This window comes from Rhipicephalus microplus, chromosome 8, assembly GCF_043290135.1.
Source record: "Rhipicephalus microplus isolate Deutch F79 chromosome 8, USDA_Rmic, whole genome shotgun sequence".
Classification (NCBI taxonomy): domain Eukaryota; kingdom Metazoa; phylum Arthropoda; class Arachnida; order Ixodida; family Ixodidae; genus Rhipicephalus; species Rhipicephalus microplus.
This window is the reverse complement of record NC_134707.1, coordinates 81,641,288-81,666,110: the sequence shown is the minus strand read 5'-3', so window position 1 is coordinate 81,666,110 and position 24,823 is coordinate 81,641,288. Positions and strand designations below refer to the sequence as shown.

The 24,823-nt window shown below is 42.8% G+C and overlaps 1 protein-coding gene across 3 annotated transcripts in view; it reads left to right on the top strand.

Moving 5' to 3' along the window:
- LOC142761695 (uncharacterized) overlaps window positions 1–18,079 on the top strand; it is a 58,595-nt gene extending 40,516 nt beyond the window's left edge. The window contains exons 8-11 of one of the 3 annotated variants that reach the window (XM_075872211.1): window positions 121–230; window positions 6,982–7,141; window positions 13,551–13,659; window positions 17,786–18,079. In XM_075872211.1, coding sequence (XP_075728326.1) covers window positions 121–230; window positions 6,982–7,141; window positions 13,551–13,659; window positions 17,786–17,828 — 422 coding nt within the window. In that variant the 3' untranslated portion in view covers window positions 17,829–18,079. Of the gene's footprint in view, window positions 1–120; window positions 315–6,981; window positions 7,142–13,550; window positions 13,660–17,785 lie in introns of all 3 variants that reach the window. The other 2 variants (XM_075872210.1, XM_075872212.1) reach the window with 2 other exon arrangements.
- The last annotated feature ends 6,744 nt before the right edge of the window (window positions 18,080–24,823 follow it).

Below are 24,823 nucleotides of genomic sequence, written 5' to 3'. Positions count from 1 at the left end.
AAGTTGTTGATTAGCTATTAGTAATTGTGTATGTGGTAATGTTTGATTCACACGTAACGAATTTACAAACTACCTTTTGTCGTCTATCAATTCTTAGCGTGTTTGATGCATTCTTTACAGGTACATTGAGTGTAATACTGAAAGAGCTCCGAGCAATCCGGCAGCAGAACCAGCAAATTCTGGCCGCCCTCGGCAAAAGCAACCAGAGGGACAGCATGGAACTGGCCAAGGTGAAGCTGCCCGTCACTGACTTGTACAGCCTGTATGAGCTCGAATCAAAGCTGGCCCTCGATCCAGTGTTTCGAACTTGCCTGGTAAGCGCGCTACGAAGGGCTTTATTATCAAAGGGACATGGAAAAGAAACAGCGAATCGGTTTAGATCAATAAATTTTACTCTGAATCTGAGCACTATCTGAGTTCGCTTTGACACTGAATTTGAATTATTAAGAATGAACTACACTCAACCTTATCATAATGCTACACTCCTTTTTCAAGTTTTGTTATTGCCTCATTACACATGTAAGTGCTGCCTTGCGCAAACTGAGCTGGTTGACTAAGAACCATAATTATAGAACCGTCCGATGCGATAGCGCGCACAGCGACAAAGAAGTCAGCGAGGACGACTCGGATTGCGCTGCATTGGACAAGAAGCAGCGCGAAAAAAGCGACGTTAAATAAACACACGCAACAGGACTAGAGGCTGTATGTTTCTCGAGTCATTTGCATCAGGAACCAACTACTTTGTTTCGTTTTCATGTTTAATAAATGTTTTCTCTTTGTGAACGCTGTCTTGGCTATTTCGTTTGGCCTACATTCGAGGTAAGTTTTTTTTTTTTTTCGGGCTTCCCACTTTTGGGAGTCAGCTTAGAATCGGGGTCGGCCTAGATTTGAGTAAATACAGGAAAACAGTTTCATTTTGGACAAGCCGTCTCTGCCTTCGTGAGAATCATGAACCCGTGACGATAACAAAGTTGCATCTTACACGAAAATAAGTTAGTTATACCTGAAAACTCATTTCAAATTTACTATTTACTTCGTTGTAATATATATTTTGTTATATCTGTGTTCGTCATATCGTGGTTTGAGTGTAGTTTATATATGTGTATTCAAACGCATATACATGGCCTATCTGCACTGGGAGCATGCTATTGCATGAAACCGGTGATTCAAGGCAAATCTGCATTGCCGCAAGGCCAGACTTAAAGGCTAAATGTAGATAATTACCTTCACCTCAATTACATTTTAAGTTTAAAATTGTGCTGTACAAGCTTAAATGCGCCTTCACTTTGAATCAAAAAGGTGACATTCGCACATGCATACTTCCAGTTTTTGAAGCTGTTGTGCAAGTTAATCAAGTCGTGACAAAAATGCTCATTTTTCCTAATAATGTGGTATACTATTTTTGATTCGAAGATATTGTTACGGGCAGAAAAGGCGTCGTCGAGTATATTTACAAGGTGTGTCTGAACACGTACTGCCAGACATACAACGCAGAGCCAAGTCCCTACGGATATCAGCGAGCGTTGTCTTTCTCTTTGCGGTCTTCCTCTTCATCTCCGACAGCGCTTCGTAGCATCACCCCCGACGGCGAAGGCACCGACCCGGTGCTCGACTGGTCGGAGTGGAACGGCTTCAGTCGCGTGACGTGAACAATCAAATGATCGCGCTGTGGTGGTCTACAGAGGTTCGATTTCGTACGCGACGTTGGTGACTTGGTGCAAGACTTCGTATGGACCAGAGTATGGAGAAGTCAATTTCTCGCAAAGACCAACTCGCCTTGACGGTGTACAAAGAAGGACCGTGTCACCAGGATTGAAGTGGACATCTCAGTGGCAAACGTCATAGATTAGTCGTTGCTTTTCTTATAAAGTGTTAAGCCGAAAGCGGGCAACCTGGCGTGCCTCCTCAGCTCTAGCGATTGTGTCACGAGCGTATTCTGATGTCGTATCAAGAGCGGGCGGAAGGAGCGTTTCGAAAGGCAGCGTGGGTTCTCGTCCGTACAAGAGAAAAAAATGAAGAGAAACCTGTAAAGTCATGCCGAGACGTATTGTACGCAAATGTTACGAAAGCCAAAGCTTCATCCCTGTCACGATGATCAGGCAAAACATACATGGCGAGCAGGTCTGTAAGCGTTCTGTTGAACCGCTCTGTTAGGCCGTTGGTCTGCAAGTGATACGCAGTGGTGAACTTGTGTTTTGTAGCGCAAGCATGCAGAATATCTTCTACCTTCGATAGAAAGTATCGATTCCGGTATGACGTCTTCGAGGAGAAAGTCGACGACGTCAATTGCACAACTGGTGAGGATAGCCCGTGTGATCGCGTACCGAGTCATGTTGTCGGTGGCAATAGCTATCTGCTTGTTCCTCTGACGGATAGAGTAAAAGGGCTGAGGAGGTCAAGACCAACTCCGTAAAATGGTTGAGACTGTATCTCTATGGGTTGAAGGCGTGCTGCTGGAAGGGTGGCCAGTGTTTTGCGTTGCTGACACGATTTGCATGACACTACGTAACAACGAACAGAGCGGTAAATATTGGGCCAAAAGAAGTGGCACCGAACACTGTCGTAAGTCCTTGAGACGCCCAGGTGACCAGCAGTAAGAATGTCATGCAACTGCGCAAGAACAGTCTGACGCATATGTGTAGGTATGGCCAGCAGAAAGTCGGGATGCATGTTGTAACCGTATAGAACACCATCATGAAGCACAAACATGTGATGCGATGGAGGCGTTGTGGGGTCACTCAATCAGCTGATGATCTCTCTTAAGTGAGAATCATGTCGGTGCTCCTCTCTGATGTTTGCCAATGCGGAAAGCGGCAGGACGCACATGGACTCGCCACTCTCAGGAAGATCTGGTGGATCTACTGGGTGACGAGACAAACAATCAGCGTCCTCTTGTTCGCCCGTTTTATAGACGATGGTAAATGAATACTTTTGTAGCTGCAACGCCCGCCATCCCAGCAGTCCGGTAGGGTCTTTCAAGGATGACAGCCAGCATAAGGTATGGTGGTCCATGACTATAGTGAATGACAGTCCATACAAATATGAAAGAAATTCGCCTATGGCCCAAACAAGCGCAAGAAATTCGCGTTTGGTGATGTAATAATATCGATTTGCTGGTGATAAAAGACGGCTAGCGTATGCAATGATGCAGTCACTACCATGCTGTTACTGTGCCAAAACAGCGCCATTGCCATGGCCGCTGGCGTCCGTTCGCACTTCTGTTGGAGCCGATATATCGAAGTGGCCTACAATTGGTAGTGATGGGAAGCACATGGTCAGTTCAGCAAATGCAGTGGCTTGTTCATGACCCCAGACAAAAGCCACATACTTCTTCAGTAGGTCTGTTAGAGGGCATGCAATGTTGGCGAAATTGCGCACAAATCTTCGAAAGTAGGAGCAGAGGCCTACAAAGCTTCGAACCTCATTTGCACAGGTCAGAACAGAAAAATCCTTGACTGTGTGCACTTTGTCGGGATCGGGACTAACACCTCAATAATCGACAAGATGTCTGAGGACAGTAAGCTGCCGACGGCTGAAGTAACACTTCGACGAGTTCAGCTGAAGGCCTGCCTTTCGGAAAACAGAAAGAATTGTCCAGAGGCGTTTGAGGTGTGTCGCAAAAGTCGGCGGAAATACAGCGACGTCATCAAGGTAGAATAAGCATATTGACCACTTTAAACTGTCTAGTAGAGCGTCCACCATTCGTTCGAACGTGGCTGGGGGGTTTTGTAACCCGAATGGCATCACTTTAAACTGATAAAGGTTGTCCGGTGTAATAAATGCGGTCTTTTCATAGTCCATGTCATCAACTGCAATCTGCCAGTACCCCGAATGAAGGTCTACCGAAGAGAATTATTTCACATCACTGAGACAGTCAAGGGCGTCATCTATGCGTGGTGGGGGTACACATCTTTTTTTGTTACCTTGTTGAGGTTTTGGTAATCGACACAAAAGTGCCAGCTGTTGTCTTTCTTTCTGACGAGCACGACAAGGGAAGCCCAAGGGCTTGAAGAAGGTTCTATAATGTCCCGGGCGAGCATTTTGTCGACTTCTTTTTGTATGATTTGACGCTCAGTCGAAGAAACACTATAGGGTCGCTTGTGTATCGGGTTGGCATCGCAGGTGTTGATCTGATGCTTCAAAATGGTTGCCTGGCCAAGTGGTCGATCATTAAGGTCAAATACGTCTCGGTATGAAGCAAGAAGTACACGAAGAGCGTGCACATGCGAAGAGTGTGCACATGTTCAGCCGAAAGATCTGATGTGATCATTTTTGTGATCTTTTCAAAAGCAGTTTGACCCAAATCAGGACTCGTGGGTGGTGGGTTACCCACTGTTAAAGCGGAAAGGTGGTTGTCGCAAGCCTGAACAAGGGAGGCAAAGGAGGTACCCTGTGGCAGAACTTGCGAGGATAGTCGAATATTGACAAGAGGAAGACACGCGGCATTGTCCTTTATACTGATGACCGTGTGCGGGAATGTGACGTTTTGCGAGCAGAGGATGGCAGGTTTGGGTGACATGACGTAGTCACCATCAGGCACGGGTGGATTGGGAGAGACTGCAATTATATAACGGATAGAGAGGGGATGCAAACGTAATCGGCAGAATGTAGTCTGCTCAATTCAGTATCACGAGACTCAACGGTATATGATAAGGTAAGTTGGACGACACCCGAGCACAGTCAATGAGAGCTGAATGGGAAGATAGGAAATCAAGTCCTAAGATCAGTTCATGCGGGCATTACTCCAATACATAAAACAAAACAGAGGTATGGCATCCACCAACAGTGACCCGAGCAGTACACATCCCACTGACAATATGAGTCGTACCATCGGCTACGTGGAGTGCAGTGATTGGAGCTGGAGTGATAACCTTCTGTAGTCTTGCACGGAGGTTCGAGTTTCTAACAGACACGTGAGTGCCGGTGTCGACTAGTGTTATTACAGGTGCGCCGTGGACATCTACTTCGATTTTGTTGTTGTCTCCAGGTAGTCTAAGCAGAGGAATTTCAGATCGGGTCGTCACGGCAGGCTCATCTCTAGGAGCTGCGCCCGTTAGTTTTCCCCGAGGAGCAGCAGGAGGAGGAGGGGGAAGACGCTGAGAGCGAGACAGGAGACTTGACGGCGAAAGAGAGCGGTGCAGTCGGGGAGGTGTTGATGGGTAGCAGCATCGTCTTCGTAGGTGGGCAGTCAGGAACTAACAGGAGAACGCCGATTGTTGTTGGAATAGTTGTACCAGGGTGGCAAGTTCCAGGAACTACGGCAGGCAGTGGCGGAAAATGTGGCCGACGCGTCCACAACAGAAGCAAATGGTCCTGTCGTCAGGAGTTCGCCATTCTGCCGGATTCCGATACCAAGGACTGGCGTACGAGTTTCGGGGCAGATCGGGAGGACAGGGTGGACGGTAGTCTGGTCTGTTCATAGGGCAGAGCGTTTGGTGTCCAACGTTAGCGAGCTCCTGGTGTACGACGGTCTGTATGAAAGAAATCATGTGGGAATCGCCGTAGCCATGACTTTGCATGAAGGAGCAGGTGGCGGATGCATATTCTCGCAAGTAGACGTCGCTTCTGTGTTGGGAAGGCGTAAAAAATTAGGAGCAATGCGAAGACTTTTCCTTTCTTCATAGCGCCAACATTCGCTAATAACGTCGACTGTCAACGAGTTGCGGAACACGAGGAGAGTGAAGGCATCATCCGCGATTCTCTCAAAGATGTGTGCGACCTTTTAGGATTCCGGCATATTTTCGTCAACCATGCAGCAGAGGGCGAGCACATCCTGAATGTAAGTCACATATGACTCGGTGCAGGACTTCAGTCGGCACGCGAGTTCTTTCTGCACCGAACGACGACACCCAATGGTATTGCCGAAGAGGTCGATGAGTTTGCGTTTGCATATGTCCCAACTGGTGATCTCTTCCTCGTTGTTGAAAAACCAAACTTTGGCCGTGCCCTCAAGGTAAAATAGAACATTGGCCAGCATGAGGGTCGTGTCCTAGTTGTACAGTGTGCTCACCCATTCATATAACTAAAGCCAATCGTTGACATCCTTGTTGTTTGTGCCGGAAAAGATGCCGGTGTGGCGTGGTTGGGTCAGAACAATGGTGCGGTTAGCGGCGGTTTGTTGCGGCGTGGCAGGCCCGGCTGGCTGAGGCACGGTTTGAGATGTTTCTGATGCATCCTCGTATTTCTCTTGAGCAGACATAGCAGAGGCAGCCAAGGAGTGTCCGCTATGGAGAATCGTCGTGATGGTGAAAGGGGGGACCCGCACTCTCCACCAAAATATTACGGGGATAAAAGGTGTCGTTGAGTATATTTACAAGGTGTGTCTAAACACGTATCGCCAGATATACAAGGCAGAGCCAAGTCCACGTGGATATCAGCAAGCGTTGTCTTTCTCTTTGGGGTCTTCATCTCCGACAGCGCTTCGTAGCAATATTTTACCAGATCACTACCTGGTATCTGGCGAGCAAGAGAAAACAGTTATCGAGTCATGTTTTGGTTTATCAGAGAAGCAACAGCGAGTGCCCCTAAACTTTACGCACTGCATCAGATGCAGAAACAAAATACAAAAAAGAAAAAAAACCAAGCCTGCAAACCTGGGGCAGATGACAGGACAGCCCTTGTTTACCCGCAACAGTACAGCGCATGGAGTGGTCGTCCACTCCCACCACAAAAAGGTGGCCACGGTCACTCCATACTTTTCGCTACATGTATGAAACACAATGAGAACTGATAATATGTGCTTCTAGATAGAGTTGAGGGATAGCGCGACTAGTAGAATCACGCGAAATGTGCTAGTATTGCACTTCAGCGCAGACTTGGGAACACGTAATAGCGTACCGTTGCGGCGGAACGTGGGAGTGTGCCATTACGTCAGTGGCAGAGAAAGGATTTATGGGCTTGGCGACTTGGTTATTCAGAGTTAATCAGCAAGGAGTGTCTGATTACATGTTTTCCTTTTATTTTTATGTACGCTTTTCTCAGGTTCACCGACTCTCCCTCATTGGAGGCCCCGATTTGCAAATTTTCACTGCCGGTGTCCTTAGCTGCTTGCTCACCAACGCCATGGGAGAGAACTTCAGCGTGCTCGGGCAATGCCACAAGAAAAGGCTCAAGGACATGGTCCTTTACGACGTTGTTGAACGTGAGCCTACATTCATCACTGCATCGAACGAAGCTTTGTCAAAGTGCAGAGCACTTTAAGTGCCTGAGCTGTCATATGCTGTTGAAGCTTAGTTTTAATGCGTTATTCATCAGTAGACAATCTGTTGTACAATGCAAACAGTGCACCAATCATTCAGTGGCATGGAAAAAAAAGAACATTGAACCAAATTTCGCTAGTTTGCATTTTCAGTAGAATCCCGCTGAATTCGCTAAACAACAATTTCCTGGAGACCACCTAGGAGGATTTACTGGAAAGTCAAAATAAAAAAAAAAAAGAATACATTAAAACCAGACGGCTCACAAAATTTCATGTTCCACCGTTCTATCGAGCGAAAAGGAGCAGACTGGCAAGCAGCACTTTCCTCCCTTTTGGAGCGTGCCGATGATGCGCAGTGTACAGGTTGATGCTTGAATGAGGGGCATTTTCGAGCAATTTTAGCACGTTTTAGGACGAATTGCAGTTTTTCTTCTGTTTTCTCACAATGTCAGCCAGCAAAAAGTCAATGGGAAACCACTGTGCCATTTTTGGTTGTCCCAAGAACTACAGAAAAAAAGAAAGGAGGGAAACTGACGCCTGAAGAAGTATGCGGCACACATCACCAAATGGGCAGCCTTTGCGGTTGCTTCATGATACATCGTTTGCGTTACGTGACAAGTTCTATATCGGCCAGTGCCACAATATATGTACTATAAATACCCAGTGTTCCACCCACCCATATGATAATCGGATATGGTTAGATTGACGACCAAACATAAACGATATGGTACGGCCTTGATCTTTAGAAAAACATCTAAGCATCACTCCTGTAGCTGTGTTTTCTTCGCTTCATTTTATTATATTTTAGTATGATGGGTTTGGTCAAAACAATTAGCCTCGTAGCTCGACTGAACGCGCTGATCGATGTAGTTGATGTGACTGTATTAACACTGACGAGAAACCCCTCACTTAGGTGCGGGGTAACCGGCATGACACATTTAACTTGTGCTGCACACTCGCCTTCTGGAACCCTAACATTCACTCAATTTCATATGAAAATGATGAAAAACCGAATGGTAAAAAAAAAAGGAATTCTGTCACTTCATGTTTGGAATAACTACCTCAAGTAGACCATTTTTTTCGTGGTCAGGAATCATGTCTGACAACTAGTGCAATGATATAATATACGACATAGTTAATCCTCTCTTAAGAGCAAAACAAAATGGAACCTCGTTGTTACAGTTGCCTATTGTTTCTATAACAGTTCATTTCACTGTTTAGCTTTGTGAACGATTGCCACTATTTCACAAAACCGTACAACTGGTAGACAAAATTATTTTTAAGAAGAAACACAAAAATGGCTCTTTTGCCGATCATGGGCTGAAGCCCGAGCGCGCTTGGTGCCTCGTTGACAGAAAAAACTAGCTGTCTTCATTATACTGCCGCCACAGTCCATTCAAATATCATGACTCTAAAAAGAAAAAGCGTGCTGGCATGTAAACATGAGCATCGCTTTTTGTATATCAGCACATTCCTGTAAACTGTTCTAACTTTGTCCACACCTGGGGGACCATAAACGATCGAGTAATGAAGCGTAATTAGATGTTAAGCAAAAGATGGGCAACAGATTGTGAGCAACAAACAAATGCTCTCATCGCCAAGAAATCGCAACTGCGCATGCACGATCGCATGTACGGGTGGCAGTCGCTGCGACAGCATAAGCAAACCGCAAGGGCAAAACGAGCTTAAATTTGACTATCCAAAAAAGAAAAATTGTAGTATCCTCAAATAGTGCCAGCACTCGCTTGCCCTGCTAGAATGGGTCAAAATATTCTTACGTTTTACCAACAGATAGAGTGCCGAAAATATGACACCAACTATTTGTGACATGTTAGTGCCGTCTCGTATCATATTTGACCCTGAACGAATCAAAACATTTCAGGATGTCTTACAGAATCATTTCCTACCTATACGGTATCATTTGAGATGAAATTTAGTGCTCCAACAAAGCGAAAGAAACTTGCACCAACTATGCTCAGTTTCAGTGTGTTCTATCAATATATGCATGTCCGCAAAGTAAACTCAGATCTGACGTGTGAATTTGCTGTCACTCATTGTTTTTTCACTATGCAGAACAAAGGTATGCATACCTACAGACAGTCAGGATAAAGAGGTTACATAATTAGCCAATTTGCATGTGCTGACGATTGTTACAGCAAGGCAATGCTAATGGCTTCTTTGGGTGATTGTGCTCACTTGCATTGATTGCGATCATTTGGCTGCAGTATTTGTCAAACTCGTTAACACTTTGACAAACCAAACGTGCACCGACTCTGTAGGCAAGTTTTCAGAACAATGAAACTAATGCAGATATAATAATAGAGCTACACAAAATCCAGAAATGAAAGGTGAACCTAAACTTTTTACCGGAAAAATTGACCTATGAAAATTTGTCCTATGGTTTTGTCTATGAGCTGAGCAGGATTTGTTAACCGAGCATGAAGCCTGCATGGCTCAGTTTACAGCAGAGCTTCAAGCGCAGGGTTGGCTCTGGTAGAATACTGGGCTGCCACTTCGAGAACGCAAGTTCGAATCCCATTCTATCCTGGGTATTTTGTGTCCATTTATTCTTATTTTGCGCAACAGCGGTCACGGACACCGATGGTGGCAGACAACTGCAGCATCGAAATCAGCCCTTGTTGTGATCTTGTAACAGCTTTCACTGTGAAACGTGTGACCCATCTGCTGGTCCACTTAAGTATGCAAAATAACCCGATTTATGAAAAAATATTTTGTAACTTGAACACATAAAAGAGGCACTATTCTTTGTGCTATGCAAATAAGAAAACAAATCGCCAAAGGCCTGCACTGCCAACTCTGGACAGCAGTAAAGAAGTTCTGGCTAAGCTGGCTGTGAAATCTGTCAGAAACACCACAGGTGGAATTTCAGTTTTTTATGCAATTGCATTGCAAAGGTAGCTTTTGAGCCTTACTTTATTACTAACTGGTAGCATCCATAACAATTTTAGTTCGTAAAACCTAGTTATAGTAAAATAGAAATGCACAAATGTGTGTCATTTTTAGGATAAATAACTACTGCTTCAAAGGCAGTTTTAAAGAATAGAAAAAAAAACAAGGAAGATAGAAATTACTATTCAATAAGGCAGATTACTATTGATATTATTAGGATGTTGTTTGAAAAGACATGAGCGTTTGCAAGACATTACCTTCCAGAAAAACTTGGATGCTTTTTTTTTTACAATGTTATCAATTGTTTCGGGCTATTTTAAACAAATATGGTATATTAGAACCTTCGCTGTTCCTGGTGTACATCAACCATATTGCTCAGAATGTGTCATGCAAAGTATGTCTGTATGTAGATGATTGTGTAATTTGCCACTGTATTAGACCTACCTCTGACCATCAACACTTGCAATGCGATTTATATAGTATTATGCGCTGGTGTGATAAGTGGCGTATGCCTTTGAACCCTAAGAAGTGCCGGTGCGTATTATTCACTCATAAATGCGACCCATACCTGTTTCATTTTACATTAGAAACAATCCGGCTGATGCAAGTAACTGAGTATAAATACCTAGTTGTTTACTTTTCATCAAATCTAAGCATGCTGAATATGTCACAGCGAGATCCTGCAGAATGTTAAACTTTGTTAAAGGAAACTTTCGGTTAGCTCCTCCCAAAATCAGAGAACCACTGTACTTTTCGAATCTTCGGCCTCTCTTAGAGTACGCCTCTGTTGCGTCGGACCCACAAACGAGAACTTTGTCTAATATGCTTGAGATTGTTCAAAACCGCACAGCTGGTTTTGTGACTAGCAACTACAACTTTAGTGTCAGTGTCACTGTTTTTATTTATAGGTTAGGGTGGGATTTGTTGGTGTTACGTAGGAAACACTTGAGATTAGAAATGCTATTCAAAGTATTTCATGGTTTGATCAAAATAGATGAAGAATCTTACCTTCCACCTCCCCATTTTTTCTCTAAGAGAACCGACCACCCCCTTAAATTAGAAGTTTTTTGCTCAACAAACATTTATCAAAACTCTTTTTTTCCACTCCCACAGGAGGTTGCAGACTGCTGCACTGAAACATCTTTCAGGGACATATTGCTACTCTCATAGCTGCATTTTTTATGATCGTTTTTTGTGACCATCTTGTTTTAAATAGTTCTTTTTGTGTAAGGGTATTTTGCATTGTGTATCTCCCCCCTGCAATAATGCCGGGCACTGCAGGTATTTTTTAATAAATAAATAATAAATAAAAAGGTGTCAGTTTCACTTCAGGCAAATAAGTAGATGTAATAGCAACAAATTGTAATTTTATCAAAGCCTAGAAGCTAACTTTTTGGGTCCGATCTCGCATAACTTGAGAAAACGCTGCTGTAAGAAAACACAGCTGCTTGAGGGATCAAAGGGCTTTTGACGCTGCCAGTTCTCTACAAGCAAAGTAGAGAGCAGAGCAACTTCATGAGCCATCAATCGGTGTCCATCAAAATAGCGCACACCTTTAAGCGATGCAGCCCCCCACCCTTCCACTGGTGTCCCTTCATGCTCCCTATGAAAGACAAGGGGGGCGTCTCCTCTCTGCTTGATGAGCAGTCGGTAACAGGTCTTTGACGAGGAATGATGCTATCGTATGTGCCATTTGTGCGATGTAGACGTATGGCTTGTTTCATTTTCTCTTCAGCCGTGCTACACCCAAACCTCGTTATAACGTAACGAAGGAAGTAAATGAAGTTCTCCTTGAAAGCCCCATTGAGTTCCATGCATTTTAAACCTTATTGTAACGAAGCAAAATTGAATGGTGAATAGATATAATGAACTAAATTACTCTACCAAATAGTCTATCGAAAAAAACAACAACAACCATAGTGCGTTAAGTATATCATTTTCTGCGGAGTTTGATGCTCATTCGGTGCGGCTCTTTCAAAACTACCGTGCCGACCTTACAGCCACGCCACACGTAGCCGAGAGAGCCGTCCTCCTCACACAGCCAGTGGAGAGGATTGAGAAAATACTCAGTGGGTCGCATGACTGAGAAGGAACACCGCGGTGCAAAGCGATTTCCCTCTCCGCGCCTTGAAGACGACGGGAAAGACGGTGTCTCCGCTGCTACCCTCTGCACCGAGAAAGGGGAACTCTCTGCGACAGCTTTCTTTTTTTTCCTCTCTCCACGTATGGCCATGAAAGGAGAAGAGCCTCTACGTGCAGAGACGGAAAAGGAAGAAGTGTGGTACGAGCGCATCGCAGATAGGCATTTGTGGGAGAGCAAACAATCTGCCACAGTTTTTTCTTTCCTTTTTTTCTTTTCCTTCTTCGCGCATAGCGTTGAGAGGTGCCGCCACAGGATTGAGCATGGTGCTGAGAGCATTTCAGGAGTGCGGTATGTTAAGTGTGTTCGAATTAGTGAGGTTCGACTGTGTTTATTTTCCGTCGCACACGTGGTCGCGTAGCCATACATTGGGCCGCGAGGCGGTTTCCTTCTTTTCATGCTTATAGGTGTGCGCCCATCTGAGCATATTGCCACGTTCCATTTCCCAAGTTTTGTTATCGTCCGAAAACACTACACAATTCTCAGCGCAAACCGCGCCTGCATTTTTCGAGAAGCGTCCGGACGGTAGTAGATCATTTCGATAAGATCAAGCCTACCCTGTGAACTGTACCGACTATTCTGGAACCTACGCCACCACCAGCGATAACGCTACAACATTCGACGGCAAGAGTATAAATGGCGATGCGCTTCGCCGCTTGTGAGTTGTTGATCGAAGGCCGACGCTCCGTTCGCCGCTATCAGTCCGAGACTGCTATATGTGCAAGACTGCTGCTGTAATTGGACTTTCCGTTTACCGGGCACAGGTTCGACCAAATAAACAGTTAAATCCCAACACGAAGTCTCCTGTCTTCGGCCACGTCACGACCCCGTGACAATATATTGCCACAAACTGTTATAATTGATACAACAAAATAATGGATATAACGAAAAAATGATGGCTCCCCTTCAACTTCGTTATAACAAGGTTTGAATGTAGTTGTCAGCACCCGCGAGCTTTTACTTGTGTGTAGAACATGTGATGCTTGGGGTCCACGATTGTTATCACAATGGTGTATTTAATAGAACTGCTTTTATTTGTTGGAGTCGATGGTTTATTGGTCTCATCTCTAAGCCACTTGGGGGTTCCAGTTTTGTAGGCAATGCAGAACTGTGTAGCAGTTCTTTAGCACTAGTGTTTAGACCTAATGTGTGGTTTTGACTAGATTGTTTTGTATGTACTACTGCCATGTTATTCATGTGGTGTTTTCAAATGCTGTTTAAAGACATAGCATTCTCTCATAAGAAGTGGTGTAATTATTTGAATAAATTCTACATTTCTGAGCAGATGATTTATGATTCCAGAGGCCATTAGGAGCAACGATTTATACAAGAACGCGACATCCTGTTCAATTCAAAAGGCTGCTGCTGCCTGGCTCAAGAAATGTCCTTCAAGGATAATGGCAGACAAAAGGTGATTTTGGTTGACTATTCATGGAGGGAGGAAAAAAAAGAAGACAGAGGAGTGACGGAGTACACTGAAAACTCAATGTAACGAACACGAATATAATGAAATATTGGTTATAACGAAGTAAATGAAAAGAAGTCTTGCAATGGATACAGTGTTAAGAATAATCTTTATAATGAATTTGCAGGTATAATGCACTTATTTTTTTGTAACATGCAACTTTGTTATACAGTGGAACCCCTTCGTAAGTGGCATGCTCCAGGCAGCGATTCTCATCTGTTATACAAGATGTCTTGTATAACAGAGGTAACAGAGGTTTAACATAGGTGATAGGGAGGGCACTATGTACGATTTTCTTATTAACTCATATTTTACTTTAGGCACTCTGGTGTCTCTTATATCAGTGGCTTCTATAAATGGGTTTGACTGTAATACCTTAAAATACGAGAAGAGAGCAGAGTGGGTCAGGGAAATAACGAGTCTGGAGGACATCATTGTAGAAACCTAGAAGCAATGGTGATGAGCAGGCCACATAGAACATAAGCAAGGTAACTGCTCGTAATTAAGCAACAGTCTTTATTTAGAGAGAAGGCAAACATGCGAGGGTAGACAGAAAGTGAGGTGGACAGACGAGATTAGGAAGTCTGCGGGTATAATGTAGCTGTTAGCTAACACAAGGCTGGTTCGATTGGCGGAACATGACGAAGGCTTTGACCCTTCAGGGGGCACAGTCAGGCTGATAATCTAATGAAAGTGATTCATAAAATGCTGTACTAAGCTTGTAAATCAGCAGTGTAGAGGAAGATTTGCATGACTGATCTGATTTTATACATGCAAAGTGCAAATATGTGCAAAATGTGTATGTATAAATTTGTCAAATAACATATTTGCAAGCGTTCACTAGCACTTGGGAATAACACATGATCACAAATATTGTCTTATGACTGGCTTGCTGTTGTGTGCAAGTCAGTCACGGATGATCGAAGCATTATCGAATAAGCTATGGGAAGCCATGGTAGGTATTCCTGTCGCATGTGCATGGCAGTTTAACGTTTGGCGCACTTTTTGGCTCACTTTGTCCTTTTTTTACTTTTGGTAATGTAAGCTTGAGAACTCAATGGAAAGTACAGTGAAATCATCGAGTGCCCCGTCCAATTTTCCTGCTAATTTCAAACTTCTGCAGTGTTCTGTACTTCCCACTCACCACTCCTCATTCGCACAGGTCATGTACCACGTCCAGTTACACTAGCATGACTGAATCCTATTCAATGCCGTTCACTAGGCTGATCTCTAAACACCTACGCCTGAAACTTGTTGAAAAAATTTGATTTCTTTCTCTCCATAATGATTGCACCCAAAACTTAGCACGAGACAGCCGTGATGATTTTCAGGGTCTCACAATAGGAAAGTATGGCCTTCGAGATTTGTCTTCTAAGATGGTGCCCATGACAATACCTGTGTTTGCTAGCTAGAGTAATTGTATTCGCTTATCGTTGGATGTCGTTGGATTATCATACCGTGCTTCTATTCTGCGTTGCCATGTGTATTTCCTTCCGTTATGCATTGCCATTGTTATTGTTTGCTTGTTTGTGAGCCATCATCGTTGTGCACCATGCCATGAACAGGAACAAGAAGACTTCTGAGGAAGTCCATATGCACTTTGCTCACGCCAGTGTGATTTTTCGTGCTGTTCCAAGAAAGACCTTTCCACTTCCATCCCTTCAGTCACTTTACTATTAATTTCTACTTGTTAAGAGAGCATACTTGCTAGGTATTTTACTGTACTTTTTATTTTCAGAGTGCTAGCAGTGATTATTTTCGATGACTCCCCACATAAGAATAGGATAGGAATTTACTGCTGAAAGTTTGCCTTCCAGCCTGATTCCTAAATTCAGCTGCTGGGAATTACACAAAGCCAGCTGGAAATCACATCCAACTTGTGACACAATGGGCCTCAACAAATAAGTTCAAAGTTGAATTTATAGCTTCCAAACTTTTCTTTATTCCTGTATTAAACAACTAAAGCTTGCAGTGTTAAAGGGGTACTGACACAAAATTTCAATGCCGAGATAGCCTGCGGGCTTAATTCTCGTGAACATTCGTATATCATCTGCAAGATATCAACAGCGAATATAGCTTGGATGGTATTTTAAATTAATTTTGAAGTTTGCATGAGCGACCGACTCTATAGCGCTATAGACACCCTCGGAGGTGACGCCAAGGTGACACCCTACTTCCCCTATGTCACCATGCTGCGGTAAACAAAACAAGTTATGATGACGTCATAGACACCATTTTTTTTTCGCCGCGTTAGTTCCCAAAGTCTATATTTCTCGGCGGCTGGTTGCGAGTGCGTGGCCGTGGCGCACGCTTAGAAAGTTTTGTGTTTGGCGACATTCCAGTTCCGTTTCCTATCCGAAAATAATTCTTGACGCGGATCGTGCAAAAGTGCGTCACAGTTCTGTGTGCTGACGTGGTCAAGAGTTTCACACGCTAGGTAGCGAAAGTTGCACCCATATTTTGGAACTCTCTCAAACCGAAACTGAAACTGACCGATAATGAGGGGCCTGTAATTAATTATCTATCACGTGCTGTAGAAAACAATGCATCTTGTCATGACTAATAGCCCTACAGCAAGGCATTGCAGCTGAAAAACGCGAGGCCAAGCTTTTTGTGTCAGTACCGCTTTTATAAACTTATTTGACAGTCCCTGATCATGGCTAGTATATTGTTTATGTGTACCGTACAGAAAAATATATTTATGTAAGAAAAAATGTGACTTTTCAGGAGAAATGTTTTTTTTTATTTGTTGCAACAAAGTATTGCCCTTGGGGCATAATTCTTGATTGGTATACTATATGTAGTACGCTTGTGTTGTATGTAAGTGCCATCTTGTGAATAGCAGCAGTGTTTTGTGGAACTTTTTATCATGTATACAGTAGTCATACCTGATTGAGACACTGTAGCAGAAGCCATCTTGTGTAGGACCTATCATTCATTAGCTTAAAGGGGTACTGGCACAAAGTTTTGCAGCTAAGATAGCCTGCAAGATCGATTCGCATGACCATGCGTACATTATCGGCAAAATGTCAATAGCAAGTACAGTTTGGAAGATAATCAACGTGGATATTGAAGCTCGCATGTGGAATCCAGCATTAAATGCGACATTTCGCAGCATTGGCATCATCCCGCGTGACCCACAAATTCCGAGACGTCCCCACTGTGGCTGAACTCAGAGGTGTTGCGGCTAGGATAATGACACCATAGTAGCCTTAGAGTTTCCTAAAATTAACTAGAAGAGACTCTGGCGCTGCAATAGTTCAGAAATCGTGGGAATGCTGGGTAGTATGCGAATTTGCCTTGTCTTCGTACTTGCAAGCGGTGAATCGCACTTGTGGCTTAATTTATTGCTGTGTTTCGGTTTCGTTTCGAAGGAAAAAATTGAACCTTTTTGAACTTCGTGGCCCGATTTAGAAAGGCAAGCCTAAAAAAAAAATAAAAGGAGGGGACGCATAACCGCTGAACAGTTGTTGATTTTTGTTTCGTGAGAAAACAGCTCTAAGCCACACGAACACAAACGGAGCCAGAAGTACAAAGATCGGGTACTACCCATCATTCTCATGCTCACTGAAGCGCCACGCATTGCAGCTCCCAATGACACTAGCGCCAAAGTTCTCTCTAGTGTATATTTAGGAAACTCTACGATAGTCCCCATTGTGTTCCTGTGGTGCTTACACGAGCAGGGTGCTATCTGGTGGCCGTTCCCGAGTCTGTGCTCTTGCACAGACTGTGCGTCACAGTTCTGCGTGCCGTTTGACGAGCTAGATGGCGTTGCTTGCACTTGTCGTTGTTGGAGCTCCTCCCAAGTCAAAAGTTAGATTGGTAAATAATAAACAGACTGTAAATATTGTCTGTTGTGTGCTGCAGCACACGATTTGCTATGCTGTGACTAATAGACTCCCAGCAACATACTTCAGCAAAAAATGCCAAACCAAAATTTTTGTTTCAGTACCCTTTCAACAGCATGATGGCGTGGTCTCGTCTTTTACTTGTGAGGCAGATGACGTGCACAAAATGCTGTAAATCTTCTAAAAAGCTTACTAATTTTTTTGCTTTTTTTTTCAACTTCTAGGAAACTTGAGGAGGATGCTAATGACTCAAGCTCCTGTGATTAGGCTCGTTCGAAATGCTGGAACGAGATTGTTTAATCTTTTGCCTATGGTCACAACTTTTTTATCATTTTTCAGAGCCTGACAGTGCTCTTCTGTCTAGGTTTTAATTTGCGTGGAATTTGTCTCTACATTTATAATTTATTTTTCATAAGGGCCCCTGAAGATGTATAGAGGGAAGCATAAAGCAATGCATTTGTACAAAAGATTTAGACATATTCACTAATTGTTTTTCAAATAAAGAGTTTCTGATGGTAGTCGTTTGACTCGAGTTATTCCACTCACTTGGCTGCCCTTTCAAAGCAGTGTGAAAGAGCCCTTGCCCACAAGTAGATGTGCATAATCCATGAAGAACATATCTTGTGGTATGAGAATGAATTTATTTATTTACTTTATTTATTTATTGAATACTGCAGACCAAGAACTGGTCCAAGCAGGACAGCTACAAGAGGCATGATATAAATACAAAAACACATGTGATAACATAAGAATATATCACAAGAAATAGAATCAAAACACGTACTAACAGAACGCATAAAAGTTAACAAGACAAAATATTACATGAAATAGCAACAGCACACAAATTCACAGTGCCTATTTCAGCTCTAAACAACCGAAAGTTTGCTGGGATCAGTCAGGCAGTTCCACTCTGACACAGTAAAAAAAAGGAAAAGTTATATGCGTTTGTTTTGGCGAAATACGGGGTTAAAGAACAGGGGTGATGATGACGTGTATGCCGAGTGGACAGTGGAGATACATATGCCCTCGGGTCAAGAGCTAACTAGCAGATATAGAAAGTTAAGACAGTTTTTTTTTTCGTCGTAATGAAAGTTTTTCAATGTTCTTAGCATTCATGAGTTCAGTCGGCGAGTCCGTAAGTTTGAACTTAGAATAAGCGAACCTAACAGCCTTTCTTTGTACTGCTTCGAGTTTTTTAATCTTGGATTTAGTAAAAGGGTCCCATACAACACAAGAGTATTCTAGTTTTGGTCTTAGGTACATAAAAGAACTAAGTAGTTCTACGTTAGAAGGAGAATTATAAGATTATGTTTTCGAAAACTCAGCTTACGAAATGCAGAAGAACATATGTTGTCTATGTGAGTGCTCCATGACAAGTCGTTATTGTCACGCCTATATATTTGTAGTGTTTTGCCTGTTGTAGTGAGAATGAGCCAAGGTTATAAGTAAAATGAAAGGGTATTTTGGAACGAGTCATTCAGAGATAAACAGTTTTTTGTGCGTTCAGTGCCATACCATTGTCATTACACCAGACTAGTATCTTATTAAGACATATGTTCAAGTTCTCTTAATCATTAGAACAAGTAATTTCATTTAAAAGCTCACAATCATCTGCGAATAATCTAATTTGAGTTCCTGGTAGTACTGTGTTTACAATGTTCACATAAATTAAAAACAACAGCGGCCCCAGAACACTACCCTGCGGCACGCCTGATGTAACAGGAAGAAAGCTCGAATTGCTAGAATCTATCGAAACAAACTGAATTTTCTGATAAGTAGTATTGTATCCAGGTAATAAATATGTAGGGTAGATTGATTTCCTTAAGTTTTGTAATTAGTTTGTGATGAACAACTTTGTCGAATGCTTTGCTTAAGTCAAGAAATATGACGTCCATTTGACCATTTTTATCCAGAGTTTCTGCAAATGAATGAACCATTAAGACTAACTGAGTTACCGCAAATAACATGCTGAAATTTAATTATTGATATGTGGGGTTTAACGTCCCAAAACCACCATATGATTATGAGAGACGCCACAGGTGGAGGGCTCCGGAAATTTCGACCACCTGGGGTTCACTAACGTGCATGCTGAAATTTAGTCAGCACAGAGTTTTGCTCGAGAAATTTCACGATGCGCTTAGATATTACATGTTCGAGCATTCTACAAACTAGTGAAGTTAACGAGATGGGATGGTAATTTTCTACAAGTGAATGATTGCCTTTCTTATAGACGGGAGCAACACGAGCCCTCTTCCAATCACAGGATAATTTTGCACTCAACAGTGAACAACAAAAGAGCACAACGATGAAGGTAGTAATACTTTCGGCATAATGGCGAAGAAAAACATTTGGGATATTATCTGAACCACACACAAGATGATTTAGTATTCAACTTCAAAATCATTTCGATTTAAACACCAGATACAGCTTGACTTCATTGTTTCTCATGGAGTGAATATTTCAACAAGACTTTATAGGTTCTCTCGGTTTCAATAACTACATCCTCAAATTATTCTTAAATATGAACCAGTCAGTACATTAGTGGGTGCGTGTAGATTTAAGTTTTCTTTAGCGAATCGTTCAGGTGAGGTATTTGCCACTCACATTGTCATTGCAATCACCCCAGTGTGATACCCTGACAACCGATTCCATAACAAAGTGATGATTACTGTCAAAATATTTTGTTGATTTGGGAAGTTCTTGAAATCAGGAAAGAGGGCCCTTAGGCCCCTCAAGATCTAAAATTGTACCACAGTGACGCCCGAAAGCTTCCTAGGCATTGCAATCGCTGCTCGCCCACAAGTGCGCGTGTTAAAACTCTGCAAGAACGGCCAGGACGTGGAACCTCCAGTGTGTGAGCAATTTATCAGACCGGGGATCTCAAACGCGCAGCTCGCTGTCAAACAACAGCACGCACATGAGCCTATGTCTCATATATATATTTAAAATTTTTGAATGTATATGTTGCCGAGCTACGTATGCATGACTGGTACAAAATGCTTTTTCGTGAGGCGCCCTTTGAGCTCATCATGTGTCGATACAGAACCGTGAAACAAAAATCAGAATCGGTATCAATATTGTAGTCGTTTGAGAGATCGGTATAGGTATGTTATTGAACACCTGGTGCAAAATCTCCTTCAGAAATTACGCATATAGTACGAGATATTGGACAGGCCTTCTCCTAGTTCGAAACTTTAGATGACGTTTTGTGCTAACAATTCCTTCCTCCCCTCTTCTACTTTCCTCACTGTCCTAGCACTTGCCGGAGTAAACTTTCTTCACTGTGACTCGCTGGCTGAGGTGAGATAGAGACCTTCTGATCTAGAAGGTCACGTCATGATACGACAAACTACTGTCGTATCAAGACAAGGAGAAGAGCAGTGATTCGGTGTGCATGCTGACAATCGTGCAAGTTGCGAAAAGACGATCCGTGCGGTTTTTCACATAAAGCATCAAATAACGAAAACAACCGCCGTAGTGTTTCTTTAATACACTCAAACCTCGATAAAACAAATTCAGATATAAGAAAATATCAGTTTTATTTATTTATTTATTACATACTGCAGACCTTTAGGTCCAAGCAGGCGGGCAGTTACAAGGGGACATAGTCGAAACAATTAGTGGCATAAAGATTGTTTGGGGTGAGTGTTTCATACACTCAGTTATAACGCAGTAAATGAAGAGTACTTTTGCAATAGACACAGTGCTAAAAATGTACATTTATAAGGAATTTTCGGATATACGGAACCTATTTTCCCGTTAGATGCAACTTCATTATAATGAGGTTTAAGTGTAATAGTAATAACCGTTGGGGTTTAATGTCTCAAAACCACCACATGATTATGAGACATGCTGCAGTGGAGGCCTTCGTAAATTTCAACCGCCTGGGGTTCTTTCACGCGCACCTAAATCTAAGCATGCGGACCTCAAGCATTTTCGCCTCCATAGAAAATGTAGCCACCGCGGCCGGGATTCGATCCCACGACCTGCAGGTCAGCAGCCAAGTACCTTAGGAATCAGGTCACCGTGGCGGGTCGTAGTGTTTCTTTAGGTGTACTTTTTGAATTGAATTGAATTGAATCTTTATTTTCATGTCTGGTACAACATGAAGGATGGCGGGAGTAAAAGCTGCACTAAAACAGCTTGACTAGCTCCCGCTACCTAAAAATAAATGGGTCACAAGCAGTGGCATAAAAATGAGAACAAAAGCATAATGTACAGAAATTCCCATGCTATTGGGAATAAAATAATTACATAATCTGAACGTAAACAGGACACAACAGTTCCTACGAATAGAAGAACAAAACATCAGTAGCTTGAAGAGGCTGTGTATACATGTGTTGAAAAATACATAAGAGGTCAAACGGATACAAAAGGGTAGATTTCATCATAATACAATTTATAAGAACAGAGATGCAATATTTTTTGTGGTCATGGTTTCTATATTTACGTCATTGCTGCTTAAATAATTCAACATTCTGGGAATAACACTGCATACCATTTGGTCACCATACTTTGTGCGTGATCGTGGTATTAACCAGAGGTTATGCTTACGGGTATCGTATTTATTTTCCGAAGGTTGCAGGTTGGCTAAGGGGCAATAAAGCACTAATACCACCAGGACCATCTGGTAAGTAAGGGCGCACCCTTCTGCTTAGTCCTTTATTTTGTACAGGGGCACGGTGTGCAGCTTGGTCAAAATAAAACTAGGTTGTAGCTCTATTCTGAACTAGCTCATCCCAGCAAGATGTTCCAAGTGCCTGTTATTGCAGACGAGCCTGACTCGTAGTTGATTCATTACCAGCTTCCATGCTTGGGCCAGTTCTGTATTTGTGTTTGGAGCATAAATGTTCACTTTCTTATTGTAGGTTATGTGTACAATATGAAACAAACATAGCGAAGTAAGTCAAAGTAGACAAAAAGTGCGTCAACTGGTTTAGTCATTCTTGAAGCAGTTCATATTAGCTTCTTCAAACGTCACAGGCAAAAAGAGTTAAGGAAAAAATGCAAAGAATGTATGCACCCCTCATACTGTTGGGGCAAGCAGCATGAGAAAGCTCGCTCGAACGAGATGACGACGTCTCATGTCGCTGCTTGGACAGCAGCTGTATTGGCCGTAAATAGAATCGCTCTGCGCTCGTGTGTCTACTGTCTTCATATCAACACAGTCTCTGGCAAATTAGTTGATGTATGAGGAAACACATGAGGGTAAGTCATTTATACAAATAAAGATTGAAGCACACAGTAACCATGCTTTGTGGAATGCCAGATTTCACAGCTGGGTGCTTCAAGTTAAAGTTACTAAGAGACATGGGCACAGCCAGGGGGGTTCGAACTACACGAAAATTTTCAATTTTGCTTGCACGCACACCTACAAACGTGCATGCACAAACCTACATAAAGTACGGTTGAACCCTCCCTGAAAAAAATTTCTGGCTGCACTACTGCTAGTAAAAACACAATTTGGAGCAGTTAGTAAGAAAGAATTTTAGCCAAGAAAACAGGGTAACAGTCACTGTTAAGCTGGTATAGTTTGTAACAAAATAGTTTATAGCATACCTTGTTAAACGCTTGTCATACCTTGTCAAAATTAAGTAAAACAAATGCAGTGAGTTAAAGAATAGTGATCAAGAATCATGCAAAGTTTGTGTGTGAATTGCATAATTTGAGTTTTGTAGAAGTACGATTTGCAAAAACTGCGTTGTGGTGGCAAAAAAAAAATTGGCAGATTCCACGTACAGTGGGAATCGATGATATGTAAATGATGAGGTAAATGATGCCGTACATGACTTATGTGTCGTGGTTATCATGTTTAGATGTGTGGTTTGCCTTCGTCATAGATCTATTCACGTCACGTTATACCAGATTTTGTATATGTGGAGCTACTGAAATCACCGGAGTATGCTATGAGTGTGGTATGTTGTCATGTTTTTGCATGACACGCTTGTCAGGATTATCATGTTTGCACCAGTCATATACTTTCATCTATTGACGTCACGTAACACCAAATTTGGTATATGTGGAGCTAGCAAAACGGCTGCGAGCGCATCGTGAAGAGTCCAATATACTTCAATGTAGCGTTGACACGCACGCACGCTAGGCACAGCGATGCTACGTTAGCAAAATGCGAGCACTCTACGTGAGCACACGCTACGTTAACAAACACGGCAGCGTTCGTTGGCGTGATCCGATGGCAACCGGCGTGAAATGCGACGTGCTGCACTTTGCGCTGATGCGTTACTCAGACAACACTGCGTCCCCCTCTTTTCGTGATGGAGGGACGCTGTACGCGCTGAAACGCACATGCGTTAAAGAAACGCAGCACGCCGCGCGTCTGCGAGTATATGGCACGATTGGCGCCTGACGTGGCAATGCCGGCGTGACGCAACGAAATGAACGCCGGTGAGCACGTGCACTGCATGACGTTGAAATGTATTGGCGCCTTGACTGTGGTGTGTAGTTATGTTCTCACATGACATACATCTCATGACTATCATGTTTGCACCAGTCACATACTTTCGTCATCTATTGACGTCACGTAATACCAAATTCGACATATGTGAAGCTAGCGAAATGGCCGCAAGCGCATCATGAGTGTGGCATGTAGTCATGTTGTTACATGACACGCACGTCGTGATTATTTTGTTTGAATGTGCATTTACCTATGTCGTCTGTTCGCGTAATACCAAGTTTGCTACATGTGAAGCTAGCGAAACGGCCGCGAGTGCATCACGAGCGTAACATGTAGTCAAGTTGTTACATGACACGCATCCCATGATTATCATGTTTGCACCAGCCACATACTTTGGTCATCCATTCACGTACCGTAATACCAAATTGGTATATGTGACGCTAGCGAAACGGCCGCCAGCGCATCATGAGCAAGGTATATGTTACATGACACGTATTTCATGATTATCATGTTAAGGTTTGTCGCTTGTGTTCGCCATGCAGTCATGTCATACCATACCAGTTCGTAACATGCCATGTGAATGAAGCCACCGCAAGAGCTACAGGACCATGAAATGTAAGTCATGACATTCATGTTATGATTTTCATGTTATTACAAGTCAAATATGTTCTTCATGCAGTCATGTTATGCCATATCAAGTTTGGTATCGATATATTTATCAAAACAAGCAAGAGAGCTAAGTCTCCTGTCCAGACAGATAGATATATAGATAGATATATAGATAGATAGATAGATAGGTACATACATACATACATACACATACATACATACATACATACATACATACATA